Genomic DNA, 16,919 nt, shown 5'->3' on the forward strand with positions numbered 1-16,919 from the left:
TGGGGGTGAAATACCTGTTTTTTCTCCCTCCCGCTTTGAGTGAGCCTCGTAATGATAACGATAGTATTCTGTGAAGTTCTTCCTATGTGTCGAACGCTGTTCTGAGTACCAGGGAAGGTACAAAATAATTAGGTCAGACACAGTCTACGCGGTCACAATCTACGCAGGAGGAAGAACCGCTATTGAATCCCCACTTTACAGATGAGGGAACTGAAGCATAGAGAACCAAAGTGACTCGCCCAAGGTCCCAAGAGCCGACACGCGGCAGAGCCGGAATTGGAACCCAGGTCCTTCTGACTTCCAGGCCTCTTCTCTATCCCCGAGGCCACGTTGCCACGTGGGACAAGGATTGTATCCCTCCTCACGTCTTGTATCTACTCCTGCGCTTAGGACAGAGCTTGGCGCTTAGAAAGTACCCAACAGATACCCCAGTAATTAGCACGAATAAATTCCTTTCGATGTCCCCCTCTGCAGTGGCCACAAAACGCAGTCAAAAAGGACTTCATTTAATTAGTGATATGTACAGAATTTTGCATAGAAAAAGGTTACAGAGTAATGGGGGAAAAAGACGGGAAACAGACTAGGTACAGTATTTTTAAAACAAATATTTTAAAGTATATTTTGCATAATGTTTAACATTCTCTTAAGGTTTATTGCTTTCTCCACACAGCAGAGAATTCAAGTGCATAATAGTACATGCTGTGTCTCTTTAGTTCTCCAAACATAAAAATCTCACGTGCTTGATTCAATGTAATATGAGATTACGTTTTTTGTCATAAAACAAAAGCCAAAAAAACAACAAAAATGAACCCGAACATGACTCCCTTCCGTCTCTCTCATCACCTGGGTTCTGACCGAAGGCGGGGCCGGGGGATCGAAACGAAACAATAATTTACCAACAACTCACTTGAATACATTCATCGTGGCTTGGGATCCAAGTCGGCTTCGGAAAGGGTGAGCTTAAACCCCCGTCCCCTCTTTCCCTGGTCTTCCCTCTCTGTCCTCGCCCCGCCGTCCCCGGAGAGACCACGGTCTCCGAAGGCTCGGCGGGGAAGGGAGCCTGCGGTTTCCCTCCGAGAGGAAGAAGGGCGGGCTTGAGACGGACGGGGAAAGCCACCCCGAAGACGGCCACCGCCACCTCGGAACCGTGGATGACTCCGGCCCCTTGCGGTCAGCCCACTCTACGGAGGCGGCCTGGCCGTCAGCCGCTCGCTCCGTGGATCCCTCGGTGGGGCGGATACACGACGGCCCCTCGTTTTAAGGCGTTTGAAAACCAAAAAAAGGCCCAAACGCGCCCACGGTAGCGCTGCAGAGCGGGTCGCTCCGAACGCCGAGGGGGAATCGTCCTTCTCGACGCTGCCCGTGATCTCGCCGTCGGGCGAGTCGGGGCGCCGACGGAAAACCGGGTATCGTCGGGCTTCGTTTTTCACCTGAATGGGGCCGCCCTGCCTCCTCCCGGGCTACGAAACCGCCGGGATTCAACGGGGATCCCCGGGAAGGGATCACACGTCCGGGGCCCGGTGACTTGCCGCCTCCCTCCTCCCCTCTCCCCCATCTGCCGTTCGCTCTTGTGCAACGCTCGTGGCTTTGGAAGAAAACGCTTCTTCATATTAGGCACTTGTGAAACTCGGAACTATTTCGTGTGCGCGAGTGTGTGGGTGGTGTGTGCGCGGCTGTCGTTCTACCTCTGGAGAACTTGGAAGGGATATTTCCTTTTCCCGTCCGCGGACATCACGATGCATAGCTGAAAAATGAGCTCTAGACTCTATCTGTTTCCCAGGAAACCGCTAAAACGGGAACAGGAGTGTGAAGTTTTCAAGAGCCACTGGTGTGGGTTAGAAAGATGCCCGAGGCCGAACAAAAAATGGAAAAAAGAAAGGAGGAAAAAGAAAGGAAGAGGAGGAGGAAGAATCAGAAGAGCGACGACGCGGCGCTGTTTCCGCTCGGAGGGAGGAAGAGCGTTCCCGGTCCGGGGTGGTCGCTCGGGCATCTGGGTGGCTTCGGCCCCGCTCGGCCTTCTTCACGCCGGCTCGGAGACGGAGGACGGTCGGCCTCGGCCACGGACGGTCCCTGCGGTCGGCCTCGTGGGGGAGCGGGCGAGGGGGTGGGGTGGGGGGGCCCGGCGCGCGTCAAAAGGCGCCCACTTCTGTCCCCCAGGGCCGGTAGGGTTTACTGTTCGCGCCCCCGGAACCGGCCTGCTGGGGGCTGGAGGCGGCCGAGGCGGGGAGCGGGGGGCTGACGGCGGCCCCGGCCCCGGCGGGGGGCAGCAGGGGGAAGGCGCCCGCGAAGGACAGCGGGAAGCTGTGGGCGGCGGCCGCGGCCGCGGCGTGGACGGTGGCCGAGAGGGACAGGAGCGAGGCGGACAGGGGCGGGAGGCAGGGGGCCAGGCTGCCGGGCGGAGGCCCGCGGAGGCCCGAGTCGGCCGAGAGGCGGCACGGGGGGCCCTCCGAGGCGTGGAGTCCGCTGGGGGGGAGCAGGGCGGCCGGGAGCGGGTGGAAGGCGGCGGCGGCCCAGTGGTGGGGGTGGAAGGGGTGCGGGTGGGGGTGCGGGCCCAAGGGGGACGTCATGGCCGCGGCCTCGCGCTGCGAGGCGCAGGTGCTGAGGTGGGAGACGAGGCGCATCCTCAGCGGGTCGGCGCCGTCCAGGCCCTCCACCGAGCTCAGGTACCTGGCCACTTCCGTCAGACACTCCCGGAAGCCGATGCTCATGAAATCCATGGCCAGCGCGTGGGCGTCGAAATACCCTGGAGACGGGAGAAAGGGGAAGGCCGTCGATCATCCCGTCCGCCCGTCCGCGATCTCCGCGGGCGCCTCCCGTGGGGAGAGCACCGAACGCTTAGAGGAGTGCTTGGCACCTAGTGAGCGCTTAACCAATTCCAACCATCGTCAACTAAGCGGCCGGGGGAGCGCCGCAGGGTACGGTCGGTTGGCACGATCCCCGCGCGACCCGGGGCAAGGCGCTTAACTTCTCTGTGCCTCGGTCTCCTCATCTGCAAGACGGGGGGTAACGACGGCGAGCCCCACGGTCGACGTGCACCGGGTCCAACCCGATTAGCTGGTACCGACCCCGGAGTTCGGTACAGTGCCCGGCGCACAGTAAGCGTTTAACGAATGCCATGAACGAAATTAAAGAACCTACAGTCTACGGGGGGCGGCGGGGGACAGAGACGTTGAAATCAATTAGAGACGGAGGAAATGGCAGAGGGTAAGGTTACGTGCGTACATTTAATCGAATTACTGCACGCTTACTGTGTGCAAAGCGCCGTTCTAAGCACTTACAGGCTGCGGGGCTGAAGGTGGGGTGAATATCGAGCGTACGACGGGGCACAGAGGCGGGTCCGGGGGCGAGGCAGAAGGGGAGGGCGGGTAGAGGAAATGAGGGCGTAGTCGGGGAAGGCCTCTCGGAGGAGTTGCGATTTTAATGTGGCTTGGAAGGTGGGGAGAGTGACGGGCTGTCGGATGGGAACACAGAGAAGCAGCGTGGCTCAGTGCAAAGAGCACGGGCTTTGGAGTCAGAGGTCATGAGTTCGAATCCCAGCTCCGCCACCTGTCAGCCGTGTGACGGTGGGCAAGTCACTTCACTTCTCTATGCCTCAGTTACCTCATCTGTAAAATGGGGATTAAGACTGTGAGCCCCACGTGGGACAACCAGCGCTTAGAACAGTGCTCGGCACATAGTAAGCGCTTAACAAATACCAACATTATTATTATTACTGTTGGGAATAATAATGGGAATAATAATTTGCCACTTTATTGCCATTGTTCTCGTCTGTCCGTCTCCCCCGATTAGACCGTAAGCCCGTCAAAGGGCAGGGACTGTCTCGATCTGTTGCCGACTTGTTCATTCCAAGCGCTTAGTATGGTGTTCTGCACATAGTAAGCGCTCAATAAATACTACTGAATGAACGAACGAATAGGAAGGGGAGGGCGTTCCAGGCCAGAGGAGGGAGGTGGGCCAGAGGTCGGCGGCGAGAGACATGAGATGGAGGTACAGAGAGTAGGTTGGCAGAGAAGCAGCGTGGCTCAGTGGCAAGAGCCTGGGCTTGGGAGTCAGAGGTCATGGGTTCGAATCCAGCTCTGTCACTTGTCAGCTGTGTGACTGTGTGCCAAGCACTTCTCTGTGCCTCAGTGACTTCATCTGTAAAATGGGGATTAACTGTGAGCCTCACATGGGACCAGCTGATTACCCTGTATCTACCCCAGCGCTTAGAACAGTGCTCTGCACATAGTAAGCGCTTAACAATTACCAACATTATTATCCTTATTAGGAGCGAAGCGCGCGGGCTGGGTTAGAGTAGGAGAGCAGCGAGGCGAGGTAGGACGGGGCCAGGTGATTGATGGCCTTAAGCGGGAGGGAAGGAGTTTCGGTAGAATGTGGAGGGAGGTGGATGGGAAACCACTGGAGGTTTCGGAGGAAGGGGGAGATGTGTGCGGTATGATATTCTGGAAAAATGATCTGGGCAGCGGGGTGAAGCATGGACTGGAGAGGGGAGAGACAAAAGGCAGGGAGGTCAATCCATCGGTTATGTTTACTGAGCGCTTTCTGTGTGCAGAGCGCTGTACTATGCGCCTGGGGGAGTACCCCACGTGATAGACACCTTCCCTGTTCACAACGAGCTTACAGTCTCGAGGGGCGAGTTTACAGAGAGAAGAAGCCAATGCCCGCCCCAAATCCACACCCTGGCTCGCCCCTCTGCTCTTTCCCCCCCTCCCCGCCCCACAGCACTTATATATGAATCCGGAACTTTATTTATCGTGACCCCTGTTTATATTGAGGTTCCCCACTCTAGACGGTGAGCTCCTCGAGGGCAGGGATTGTCTCTCTTTATTGCCGTATTGTACTTTCCCAACCGCTTAGTACCGGTCTCTGCACGCGGCGAGCGCTCAATAAATATAATCGAACGGATGAACCCGGACCCCTCTCCGTCACCCCTTCCCCTTCCAAAAACCCACCTTCCCCGATTCCTCCCCTCCCTCATCTTTCCTCGTGATTCATTCAGTCCTATTTAGCGAGCGCTTACCGTGTTTGCGGTACTGTAGTAAGCGCTTGGAAAGTTACAATTCGGCAACGGAGAGAGACGATCCCTGCCTCCCAATCACTTCGGTGTGCCAGTACACTGGTGGGTTTCTTTGCTGATGATTTATTTATCCCCTCGACCTTACGGCTGATCTCACGCTCTTTCGGCGACCACGCATTCATCAGTTCGGGCCTACCTGCCTCCCCCAGTTGAGCCTTAAACTCCTCGAGGGCAGGGATGGCTCTCGGGCTTACGTGTCCCAGGCGTCCGGTACAGTGTTCTACCCCCAAGGTCCCCCACAAGTCCCCCGGGGCTCCCCCCCACCAGGCAGTGTGTTCTAACCAGCCCCGGCAGGCAACTGACTAAACGATGGCGATAAGCTAACGGGCCTACCCCTTCTCCTCCTCCGTGGGGGTCTGGCTACAACGCTTGCCCCGGCTATTTATGATCTGCCTTTGTAGGAGCTTAAAAAAAAAAAAAAAACCCCGCGCTTTGTAATTTACACGGGCCGTGGACCGGAGTAACGCAATACGCTACTAACCGAGGCTCAAGTGCAGGAAAAGAATTAAGAACATCCGTGTTTCAGGCTCTTCAAAAACCCAGCATGGTGCCTCTCCTCTTGTCTTGTGGGCTTGGGAAATTCCAAAGCGAGGCTTTCCATGGTAATCCAGACCCAGAGTCTGTCTGTCTCTCTTACACACACACACACACACACACACACACACACCCCACACACCCCACACACGCACACACAATGGGTGGAAGATTAAAGGGCTGGACTCCAAGTTCCTGCCCCTTTCTCTCCTGCGTTGGCATGTACACCAGAGATCCTAAGCTCCAAGACTTGACAGTACATTTCCTTAGAAATGTACTAGGATATCATCTGCTTAGTGCAGGCATAAATGTTTCTTGACATGCTGGCTTACTTAAACTGCAAACTGAAAACATCTTGTCATTACATTGCAGGAAGAGCGTCTCAATGAAAACAAAATGAGTTTTTCTATGTAATTCGGTAACTAATTTGAAGACCCAGGACACGAAAGCCCGGTCTGTGTCCAAGAGCTCGCAGCTTACGGAGCTGCTTGCGGGCTGTAACTCCCGCTGCAGGGAAATGTCTGCTTTCCCCGGAGTCCGTTCCAAACGGCCCTCCCCGCTAAGGATGCGACTACCGGCCGAGCCGCCCCAGATCGTGAATTAGGAGTCCGAGTGCGGCCCCGGGAGTCTGGCGACTTGGTTTCTAGTCCCAGCCACGCCTCTGCCCCGGTGGGTAATGATAATAATAACGATGGTATTTGTTAAGCGCTTACTATGTGCCAAGCACTGTTCTAAGCGCTGGGGTGGATACAAAGTCATCAGGTTGTCCCAGGTGGGGCTCACAGTCTTCATCCTCGCTTAGCTTGGAGTAACTTTGGGTAACTTTAAGCGGGTCCGTCGATCTGATTTCTTGAACACCTACTTTGTTTTATGGTATCGGTTAAGTACTTGCTATGTGTCAAACACTGTTCTAAGCACTGTGGTAGGTACACGTTAATTAGGTCAGACACAGTCCCCGTCCCAAATGGGACTCACACGGTCATAAGTAGGAGGGAGACCGGATAACGCCCATTTTGCAGCTGAGGAGACTGAGGCACAGAGAAGTGAAGTGACTCGCCCAAGGTCACGGAGCAAGCACATGGCCGAGCCAGGATTAGAACCCAGGTCCTCTGACTTCCAGGCCTGTGCTCTTTCCAGGAGGCTAGCTGCTTCTCTACTGCAGGCAGAGCACTGTACTGAGCACTTGGGAGAGCACGAGAGAACCGGAAGACCCACCCTCCTCTGCGCTTTAAGTCGCTTCGCTTCTCGGGGCCTCGGTTTCCTTGCCCGTAGAATGGTAATACTAATCTCCACCTTTCCTGGCCTCACGGGGATGCGGTGAGGATAAAAGGAGGTGACGGATGCAGAACTGCTTTGGAAAACAACGGCAACGATAATAACGATAATAACAGTAATAACAATATTCGGAAAGCGCTTATGTGCCAGGAACTAAGTGCTTGGGTAGCTACCGGATAATCTGATCAGAGAGTCCCTGTCCCACACGGGGCACACAGTGCAAGCGGGAAGGAGAATAGGAATTTCATCCCCACTTTTCAGATGAGGTGACTGAGGCAGAAGGAAGTGAAGTGACCTGCCAAAGGTCACAGGCAGTTGGCCGAAGCAGGATTAGAACCCAGGTCCTCTGACTCCCAGGGCCGTGCCCTTTCCACGAGGTCATGCTGCTTCCCCAAAGCACTAAACAAATTCAGGGCGTTACTCGTTTACTTCATCTAATAATAATAATAATAATAATGATAATGTTGGTATCTGTTAAGCGCTTACTATGTGCCGAGCACTGTTCTAAGCGCTGGGGTAGACAGAGGGGAATCAGGTCGTCCCACGTGGGGCTCACAGTCTTAATCCCCATTTTACAGATGAGGGGACTGAGGCACAGAGAAGTGAAGTGACTCGCCCACAGTCACACAGCCGACGAGTGGCGGAGCTGGGATTCGAACTCATGAGCCCTGACTCCAAAGCCCGTGCTCTTTCCACTGAGCCACGCTGCTTCATCTATTACCGTACACACTACTAACAACATCAGAGGTCTCCCAGTACGACGGGCAGTAAGCGCCCTTACGCTTGAAGATCGGGTAGTCAAAAGCCCAGGTCGTGTAGGTGACCTTTCGGAAAAGAATGGAGAGGTAACCCCCGTCCCGTGGAGACAAACAACACAACAGCGGTTGAAGAAATGAACAGCAGCGACAGGTAGCGGGGAACTGTGTAGCTGTAACGCCCGCTCCACCCCGGGGCCTGATTGATATCTCTCTTCCCTCACGCTGTTCTCCCTTCGTCGCACATATGGTGTTTCTGTTTTTCTTTTAATGGTATTTGTTAAGCGTCTACTACGCGTCAGGCACCGTGCTGAACACCGGGGTAGAGACAACATAATCAGGTTGGACGCGGCCCCACGCGGGCCTCCCGGGCTCAGTCCCCATTTTCCAGATGAGAGAACCGAGGCACGGAAAAGCGAAGCGACCCGCCCAAGAAGATCAGACAGCAGACGGGTGGCGGAGCCGGGCCCGCTGTCGGGCCCTTCACTAGCCTAGCCGTCGGTTACAGAGGGAGTGCTTTAGAAAGGTGGCCGACAATGGATTTCCATCAGGGTCCCGGCCCATATGGACTCCTTTCATAAACCTGTCATCAAAGGGATCTGGAGAGGAGCTGTCCCCTAATTATCCCCAAATTCCTAGACGGAGAGTTCAATTACGAAAAACAACAGCTCCAAACCCTCAAAAGGATGAGGGCTGGGAAAGACCGATGACACATGTGCTGAGTCTATAATGAACCTAATTAAGCTCATCAGATTAACCAAACTACCCGGAGGACGCCACAGGGAAGGCCCAGCCCGAAGTGTAAATTCCTGAAAGGAGAATAGCGGGATCAGGGGCCCGGGGATGAATGAGCCCGGGGACCAGGGAAGCCAGCTTAGAAAGAAAAAGGTATTTCTGCAGAGAAAGAGTGCTTGACCAACAAAACGGCCCGTCTCTGAAGCCCTCATCTAGACTGTTTTGTTGGTGTGTGTTCTGTGTCTGTGTGTACGCGGTGCCTGGAGAACTCTCCTTCCCCGCCGGGGGAGAGAGGACCCGGGGCGATAATTCCCTGATTCTAATCTCCCCTAGGGCTCTCACTTCCAGGATCCCATTTTACCTTCATATCACCCCTGTCGGTGGGGCGAGGCGGAGGCTATGGTCCCCAGTTTACGGGTGAGGAAACCGAGGCACCGGGCGCGTTCAGTGCCTCGCCCCAGGTCATACCGTAGGCCCGGCAAAGAGCTGGGACGAGACCACAGTTCCTTCCCCTACACCACCCGTCTCTTCGGGGCGATCGGAGGACAGAGAGAGGCAGAGACTGTAGGGGAGACAGCTCCAAAAAAAAGGAGGCGGTGGCTAAATCAGGCCCTGGAGTGGCACCAGCCAAGGGGACCGAGGGGCCCAAGGGGACCGAGCTGAAGGGGACGCTGTAAATCAAACCCGTCCTGACCGGGCAGGAGCCAGAACCTCGCCCGCCGGAGGGAATCCACGGTGAATTCTGGAGGCGGGGCGGGATCACTGGATCGGGATCACTTCCCGCCGCATCCTCGGCTCCTCCCCACCCCACCCACCATCCTACCAGCCGGATTAATCAACGGCCACCGGGGCCCGGTAGCCACAGGGCCCGCTTTCTCCGTGGCCCCGGGAACTGGTCTGCGGGGAGGCCACTCCAGAACCAACAACAGCCCGACCCCCCCCGTCCGTCCACGGACCGAGGACGCCAGGACGGCTCGTATGCAGGAGGCGCTCAATAAATAGGATTGACTGACTGCTCTCCTAGGCCCCCGGTCCACCCCCGGCGGCTGCTGATAGCCCGGGGACAGCGTTAGCCAGTTTGGGTGCTCCATAAGGTTTGACCCTGTACCGAAGCACTGAGCTAAGTGCTGGGGGAAGCGGCGCGGCTCAGTGGAAAGAGCCTGGGCTTCGGAGTCAGAGGTCACGGGGTCGACTCCCGGCTCTGCCACTCGTCAGCTGCGTGACTGTGGGCGAGTCACTTCACTTCTCTGGGCCTCAGTTACCTCATCTGTAAAATGGGGATGAACTGCGAGCCTCACGTGGGACAACCTGATGACCCTGTATCCACCCCAGCGCTTAGAACAGTGCTCGGCACATAGTCGGCGCTTAACAAATACCAACATTATCACACAAGATCAGCGGATTAGAGGTGGAGGTTGGGTGCTCCACTCAGGTCTCTGATATTGACGTCAGTTTCTGGGTTTGGAGGTCTGTCTCCTCCCTTCTAGAGCGTAAGCCTGGTGTGGGCCGGGATCGTCTCTCTTTATTGGGCAATTGTACTTTCCAAGCGCTCAGTACAGTGCTCTGCACACAGTAAGGGCACAATAAATACGGCTGAATGAATGAATAAGGAAGGACTCTGCAGGAGGAGTTTTGCCCCTCCAGCACTGAAAACAAAGCTTCTCCCTCTCCATCATCCCGCGGCCAAAGAAAGGAAACGCGTGCACACGCACGACAATGCCAATCCCTGTGGATTCACTTCCTTGGGCCCCGGCTGAGCAAAACGGGCTTTTCCACCTAGACCCAGGTTTTTGTGCCTCGTCATTGTTGGCCCCAAACCTCCTGTTTCTGTTTGGCTGTTTGTGTGTTTGTTTTGTCTCTCCGGGCAGGTTTCAGGGCTCTGCGAAGCCCCAATCCCACCCCCTCCGGGCGGCTACTGAATAGGACCTCCACTCCCACAGTGCTATGAAAGCAAACACAAGCCCAGGGTCAAGTGGCTCTTTTGTTTCAGGAGTTCTTTCCCACGAGTTCAATCCTGCCATTAGCATTGATTTCCACAGGCTTTAATCTGCAGCCGCCTATCATGCCCGGCAAAAGAAGTGTGGGCCGCGATTCCCTCCCGATAGTCAAGACAGAGGGAGACAGGAGACAGGGGAGAGGGGACGGAGACGCAGAGAGACCGAGGTTGAGAGACAGAAGCTCAGAGACAAAGAGAAAAAGGAGGGAGGGGAGACAGAGGGGGAGGGCGAGGGAGCCTCGAAGAAAGCTGGAGAGGAAAACACCCCCAAAACCCGAACCGGTCAGTCTCTTACCTTTCCCTCCCGTTGCCTGCAGCATCTTCAGATGGTCCACTGTCATCTGCAGTATTTCCGCCTTTTCCAATTTGGCAGAGCCCTTGAGGGAAGAGACGAGACAGTGAGCCTTCCCAGCCCGGCGGGTTCCAACCGAGCCTGCCTCAGATCCCCCATCGGGCCCACGCTCTCTGGTTTCTCCTTCCCCGGAGTCTCCTCCCGGACGGACCCGGCCCCCCGAACCCCGCCGCCGGTCCCGCCGAGGCCCGGGCTCGGCCGACGTCGACTCGGATAAGTTACGCGGGCCTGACCCGGGAAGCGCGTCGGCTCCGCCTGACATCTCCGGAACGGCACGCTCCGTCCAGGGCCGGGGTTCGAGCCCCTCCGAGGCTAAAGGGGCGGCGGTGAAATCGCACAGAGGCGGCGGAGGCAGAGCAGTCGCTTCGCCGGGGTGCTTCGCCCCCATCACGGGAAGCGCTCCGTAGATATCGCGGACCGGTCGACCGATCGAACGGGTGGGCCGGCTAGGGGTGCGGAAGGGTGGCCATCCCAGGAGCGAGATTTGCCGGATCTCGGAGGGATCTTTATGGCCATCGCCAGCAGATGTCACTGTGGACGTTAATTCCGAGAAATCCTCCCCCCGCCCCCCGCCCCAAAACAAAACAAAAACAAAAACCAAAGACGCCGATGAGAAAATCCAGGGAGGTGGTGGAAAATATCCCCAAATCCTCGATGGCGGTCGGATCCTACGGTCCCTCTCCGGTCCCGACTCGGCGGGCGGAGGGGGGTTCCGGCATCGGAACGCCGAGGAGATGAGCCGGCCCCGTCGGAAAGTCAATCGAAACACAATTTGGCCCACGAGGGAGACCTCCTGTGGAAGCTCATCTCCCCCACACTCCCACCGACATTAAAAAGAAAAATAAATAAAAAAGATGGAAAAGCAATCCGTGTTTCCATTCCGACATTTCAACCGTTTCGGGGGACGGGTAACCCCTCTACCCCCTCGCCACCCCCAGGATCTTCTCCCATTCCCGGTCTGACCGAGCCTCCCCCTCGCCCATCCCCACCCCTCCGGCTTTCGGTAACCCAGCTTGGGAAAAGGGAGATCCATGTGTTTACAATAAGCAGGGAACAGAGGTTTGCCTTCTCAGCCTTGGGTTGCTTTAAGTCAATATTTAAAGGAGAGAAAAAAAGGAAAAAAAAAAGGTAGAGCAAAATCCCGTGACCCTCAGTGTTCTGCAAACTTGCATCAGCTGAAGTTGAAAAAAAAAAAAAAATTCCCAGATAAGTGATGTTTTAATGCCCCGAGAGGGCAGAAATTGTCCCTCGTCCTCCCAGATGAGTGACGTTCTAATGCCCCAAGAGGGCAGACATTGTCCCTCGTCTTTTTTTCTCGAAGAATCGCTTCCCACATTGACTTTTCATCCGAAGGGAGATCTGCTGTCCGGGCACACAGAGGTCTGACGCCGTTCTAAGTGCTTTTCTCTTGCATTAAAATCCTACGTTTAATAGGGTTCTGCATTCCTCCCTTTCCCCGACGTTAATCCAGATTCAGCACGAGAGGCTTCAAAGAACAGCGACTAAGAACACCCAACTGCCCGTCGCTCCGCCACTTCCAGAGGCTCGCAGGCTCAGTTATAGAACCTCCGTGGTGTTCGGGGAGCGAACGATAAAATGGAGTAAACCACGGCCGCCCCTCGCCCCCGCTGGAACGAAAATTAAAACCCGGCCACCGTCTCCCCGGCCGTCTCCTACGAAACGATGCTCCGCTGCCAGGAGCCGGGCGCAGGTGGGGGGAATGGTGCTTCTTTTGGACCTCCGAGACAAGTTGAGAAGAAATAAACAAAACGCTCCGGCTCAGAACCACCGGGCTTTTTTTTTTTTTGCAACCGCGCAAACACTCCCTTGCAAAACGCAGGTTCGCATTTGACCGGAGCGGGGTTGTTACGTGCTTAAATCTGGCGGGGATGTGAACGTCCGAGAGAAGGCCAAAAAAATTCACAGCGAGTACTAATCCCCCCCGTTCACATCAGCGAGCGGCTTGATAAACCTGTCTGTGTTTTAGGAAATCTGGTTGGAAGAGGCTAGTCCGGTAATGGCTCTTATTTAAAAAAAAAAAAAAATATATCAGAGAGAGTTGAAATCAAATGAAAAGAGGTCGAGACCGAAGCGCCCTTTAAGTAAAGTATAGGTTTTTTGAAGTGTGCTACATTGTGCACATTTTTGAATAAAACCACCACTGGTATTCATAGAAAGAACAGAGGCGGCAAGAGGGCTTGTTCCCCTTGAGGGAAAAATAAGCAAAAGGATGGAAATGTTTTTCAGCTTCACGATGGATTATGTTTTTAATAGTTTTGCCACAACAAAGCATTTTATTGAAATGGCTGCTTTGTGCCAGATCAGGACACATACAATATTATTTTAACGAGCTTTAAAGAGAGAACTGACATTACCAGACGAGAGGACCCTTGGAAAAAAAAAAAAAATCGGGGGGCAGGGAGGGGACGTGGAAGGGGAATAGCGGCTTACTTGTTTCTCGAAAGCCGTCGGCACGAGTCGTCTCAACTCTGACAGACTGTTATTTATACGGTCCCGTCGCCTCTTCTCTATTATCTAGTCCCGAGACACAAAGCAAAACAACAAAAAAAAGTGAGTACGCACGCACGCTCGGAGGGCCAAATCACGCAGGACGGAGAAAGAGGCGGCCCGGGTGACGTCGGCCCGGGGTTAGGTGAAAGGAAACTTTGGAAAACACATACCCCTCTCCTTTTCTTTCGGGCCATGATCTGAGACGTGGTGGTCGGGGAATCCGATCGAATCACGGAACCGGTACTTCGCCTGAGAGAGAGTAGGAGAACGTCAGGTGCGGCGCGGCACGACATCGTTCTCCGCACGACCCGAGGCGGGCCCGGACTGATGGTCCCGTGTCCGCCCCGGTGTGCTTGGCGCGTAGTAAGCGCTGAACAAATCCCACGGTAACGACGGCCTCGCTGCTTCTCCCCTTAACGTCCCCCCCCCCCCGGCTTCCCTCCAGGCCCCCTCTGAGCCTCCACACTGTGGAGGGACAGCTTTTGGACGCCTCCCCCTCTCTATCCGTCACCCCGGGGCACGCCGACCCGACCGACCCCAGCGTGGGCCGAACGGAAGGTTCCGGCGGCTTCAAGTGACCCCCCGCCCCCCCCCCCCCCCAACCCCGACGCCCCCGCGGAGCTCTCAAAGGTCAGCAGAAATCGCTCACATCGCCGTTTCCCCGGCGCGGGGCGAGGCCGAGTTATTTTTAAAAGAGAGGTCACGTAAGGCGCCCCTGTCACACCGAGGGCCGGTGGGTGGGAGGGCGAGGGTGCGTGTGAGAGTGCGTGTACGCGTGTGTGTGCACGCGTGTGTGAGGGTAGGTGGGGGGGAGGGGGTGTCACATGTCCACAAGGGAGGCATCTGTCAGCCACTCTTCAAACCAAACGGGTCCCCTCCCGCTTTTCCAAAATCCTCCCGGGGAGCAGAGGAAACCCCTTGGCCCCCGAGGGCTGCGGGACCCACTAGCGCCTAGCACAGTCCGCCGCACACGGCGAGCGTTCGATAAGTATCGTCGATGGATCGATTTATCTCAGGAGCGCGGGAAGGGCTGAATTTATCTTGGGAAAGGGGACTCCTCGGGTCAACCATCTAATCGACCCAAGCTCCTCGAGGGCGGGGATCTTGTACTCGCCCAGGCAGGGGGCTCGGGACGCAAGGCGCGCAATCATGATTATTATCCGTTGTACGTACTGAGCGCTCGCGGTGCGCGCAGCCCCGTACTAAGCGCTTGGGAGAGCACCCTATAACATCAGACCTATGTCGCGCTCACCACGAGCTCAGTCTCAATAGACAGCACCGATCGGCGCTTGCCACTTCGGGCCGGGCCGGGCCGAGCCTCCTCTGACCTGCAGAGGGGTCGGCGGAGGGTTGTTGGCGCCGGAGCCCGGGGGCAAGCCCGTTCCCGTGTGGGCGGCGGCTGGTCGCCTCACCCTCTGAACCCCGGGGGACCCCGACTCGGGAGACCCCGCGCCGGTAGCCCCCGAGCTTCGGGAGCGGAGGGCTCTCGCTGACTCGGTTTACCGGCTCCGAGGCCGCCTGGAGAGAAAGCTCCTTGAGGGGCAGGGAACGTGTCTACCAACTCTTGCGCTGTACTCTCCTGAGCGCTCAGCACAGCTCATCATCCGCACACAGGACGCCCTGGACAGACACCCTTGATTCACTGCCTGACGAGAGTATCTCCCCTCAGGTATCGGAAGCAGCACGGCCTAGCGGCTAGGGCGTGGGCTCGGGAGTCGGAAGGTCACGGGTTCTAATCCCGGCTCCTCCACTCGTCCGCTGTGTGACCTCGGCCGAGCCACTCGACCTTTCCGCGCCTCGGTCACCCCATCCGAGAAACGGGGATCGAGACCGTGGGCCCCACGTGGGACGGGGGCTGTGCCCAAACCCGGCTTGCTGGTACGTACCCCGGCGCTCAGCACGGTGCCCGGCACGTAGTAAGCGCTTCCCAAGTTCCCGCCTCTGTAAAACGGGGACTGAGACCGGTGAGCCCCAAGCGGGACGGGGGCTGCGTCCGACCCGGCTTTTGGATCCACCCCGGCGCTCAGCACAGCGTCCGGCACATACTAGGCGCTTCCCAAGTTCCCTCCTCTGTAAAATGGAGAGCGAGACCGTGAGCCCCAAGTGGGACGGGGCTGCGTCCGACCCGGCTTGCTTCTTCGCACCCCGGCGCTCAGTACAGTGCCCGGCACATACTAATCGCTTCCCAAGTTCCCTCCTCTGTAAAATAGGGATAGAGACAGTGAGCCTGGGGCGGGGGCTGTTTTCAACCCGCCTGGTGTGCGGGCAATCCGGTGCTCAGTACAGTGGCCGGCACATAGTAGGCGCTTCCCCAGTTCCCTCCTCTGTAAAATGGGGAGGGAGACAGTGAGGCCCAAGTGGGACGGGGGCTACGTCCGACCCGGCTTTGGTATCCATCCCGGCGCTCAGCACAGTGCCCGGCACATGGTAAGCGCTTCTAAAGTTCTCTGCCCTGTAAAAGGGGGGATGGAGATCGTGAGCCCCAGGTGGGGCGGGGGCTGCGTCCGACCCGGCTTTCGGATCCACCCCGGCGCTCAGCACAGTGCCCGGCACATAGTAAGCGCTTCCCAAGTTCCCTCCTCTGTAAAACGGGGAGGGAGACACTGAGCCTGGGACGGGGGCCGCGTCCGACCCGGCTACCTTGCGGGCACCCCGGCGCTCAGTACAGCGGCCGGCACATACTAAGCGCTTCCCAGGTTCCCCCCTCTGTAAAACGGGGAGGGAGACAGTGAGGCCCAAGTGGGACGGGGGCTGCGTCCGACCCGGCTTTCGGATCCAACCCGGCGCTCAGTACAGAGGCCGGCACATAGTAGGCGCTTCCCAAGTTCCCTCCTCTGTAAAATAGGGAGGGAGACACTGAGCCTGGGACGGGGGCTGCGTCCAACCCGGCTTTCGGATCCAACCCGGCGCTCAGTACAGAGGCCGGCACATAGTAGGCGCTTCCCAAGTTCCCTCCTCTGTAAAACGGGGAGGGAGACACTGAGCCTGGGACGGGGGCCGCGTCCGACCCGGCTACCTTGCGGGCACCCCGGCGCTCAGTACAGCGGCCGGCACATACTAAGCGCTTCCCAGGTTCCCCCCTCTGTAAAACGGGGAGGGAGACAGTGAGCCTGGGACGGGGGCCGCGTCCGACGCGGTTAGCACAAGAGTACGCGCTCGACCGACGTTATCGCGACGACGACGACGAGGGTGATGCTTGACGGTGGTCCCCGGCTCGTCCCACTCACCCGGAGTAGTTGTTCTCGCTGCCCACGTCTATGGTCTCGTCCAGGTCGCTGTCGGAGGTGGTGTCCTCGCACGGGCGCTTCATGTCGGAGGGGCCGCCCGGGGTCGGCGGCGAGGGGAGCGTTGGCGGCGTTGGGAGCGTTGGGAGCGTCGGGAGCGTTGGCGGCGTTTGCAGCGCCGGCGGCGTCGGGGTCCGGTCCTTCCCACGCCGCCCGGCTCCGGCGGCGCGCGCCCGGGGACCCCGCCCCCCCCCCCATCGCGCGCGCCCGGGGCCCCGCCCCCTCGGCCCGCCCGCGCGCGCCTATTGGCCGCCGGGGAGGGGAGGCCACGCCCCCCCCGGGCGAGCGGCGGTCGGTGAGTGGCCGGGCCCGGAGGGGGGCGGGGCTTAGGGGGGAGGGGAGGGGGGGAGCGGGGGGCGGGGTCTGGGCCGGCCAGCGTGGGAAAGCGCCCCGGCTCCGG

At 57.7% G+C, this 16,919-nt stretch overlaps 1 protein-coding gene across 2 annotated transcripts; it reads right to left on the minus strand.

Moving 5' to 3' along the window:
• Positions 1-489: 489 nt before the first annotated feature.
• HEY2 (hes related family bHLH transcription factor with YRPW motif 2) lies at positions 490-16,671 on the minus strand. Of its 2 annotated transcripts, none has more exons than XM_029058442.2 (5): positions 16,463-16,671; positions 13,406-13,484; positions 13,176-13,259; positions 10,668-10,749; positions 490-2,743 (listed from the first exon to the last, which is right to left on the minus strand). In XM_029058442.2, exons 1-5 carry the CDS (start codon positions 16,543-16,545, stop codon positions 2,130-2,132), a joined length of 942 nt encoding a protein of 313 aa, XP_028914275.1. In that variant the 5' UTR covers positions 16,546-16,671; the 3' UTR covers positions 490-2,129. The 2 variants fall into 2 exon arrangements, with proteins under 2 accessions (XP_028914275.1, XP_028914276.1); XM_029058443.2 differs by lacking the exon at positions 16,463-16,671 and adding an exon at positions 15,122-15,162.
• Positions 16,672-16,919: the final 248 nt, after the last annotated feature.

The sequence above is a fragment of the Ornithorhynchus anatinus genome, chromosome 2 (genome assembly GCF_004115215.2).
Source record: "Ornithorhynchus anatinus isolate Pmale09 chromosome 2, mOrnAna1.pri.v4, whole genome shotgun sequence".
Lineage (NCBI taxonomy): Eukaryota > Metazoa > Chordata > Mammalia > Monotremata > Ornithorhynchidae > Ornithorhynchus > Ornithorhynchus anatinus.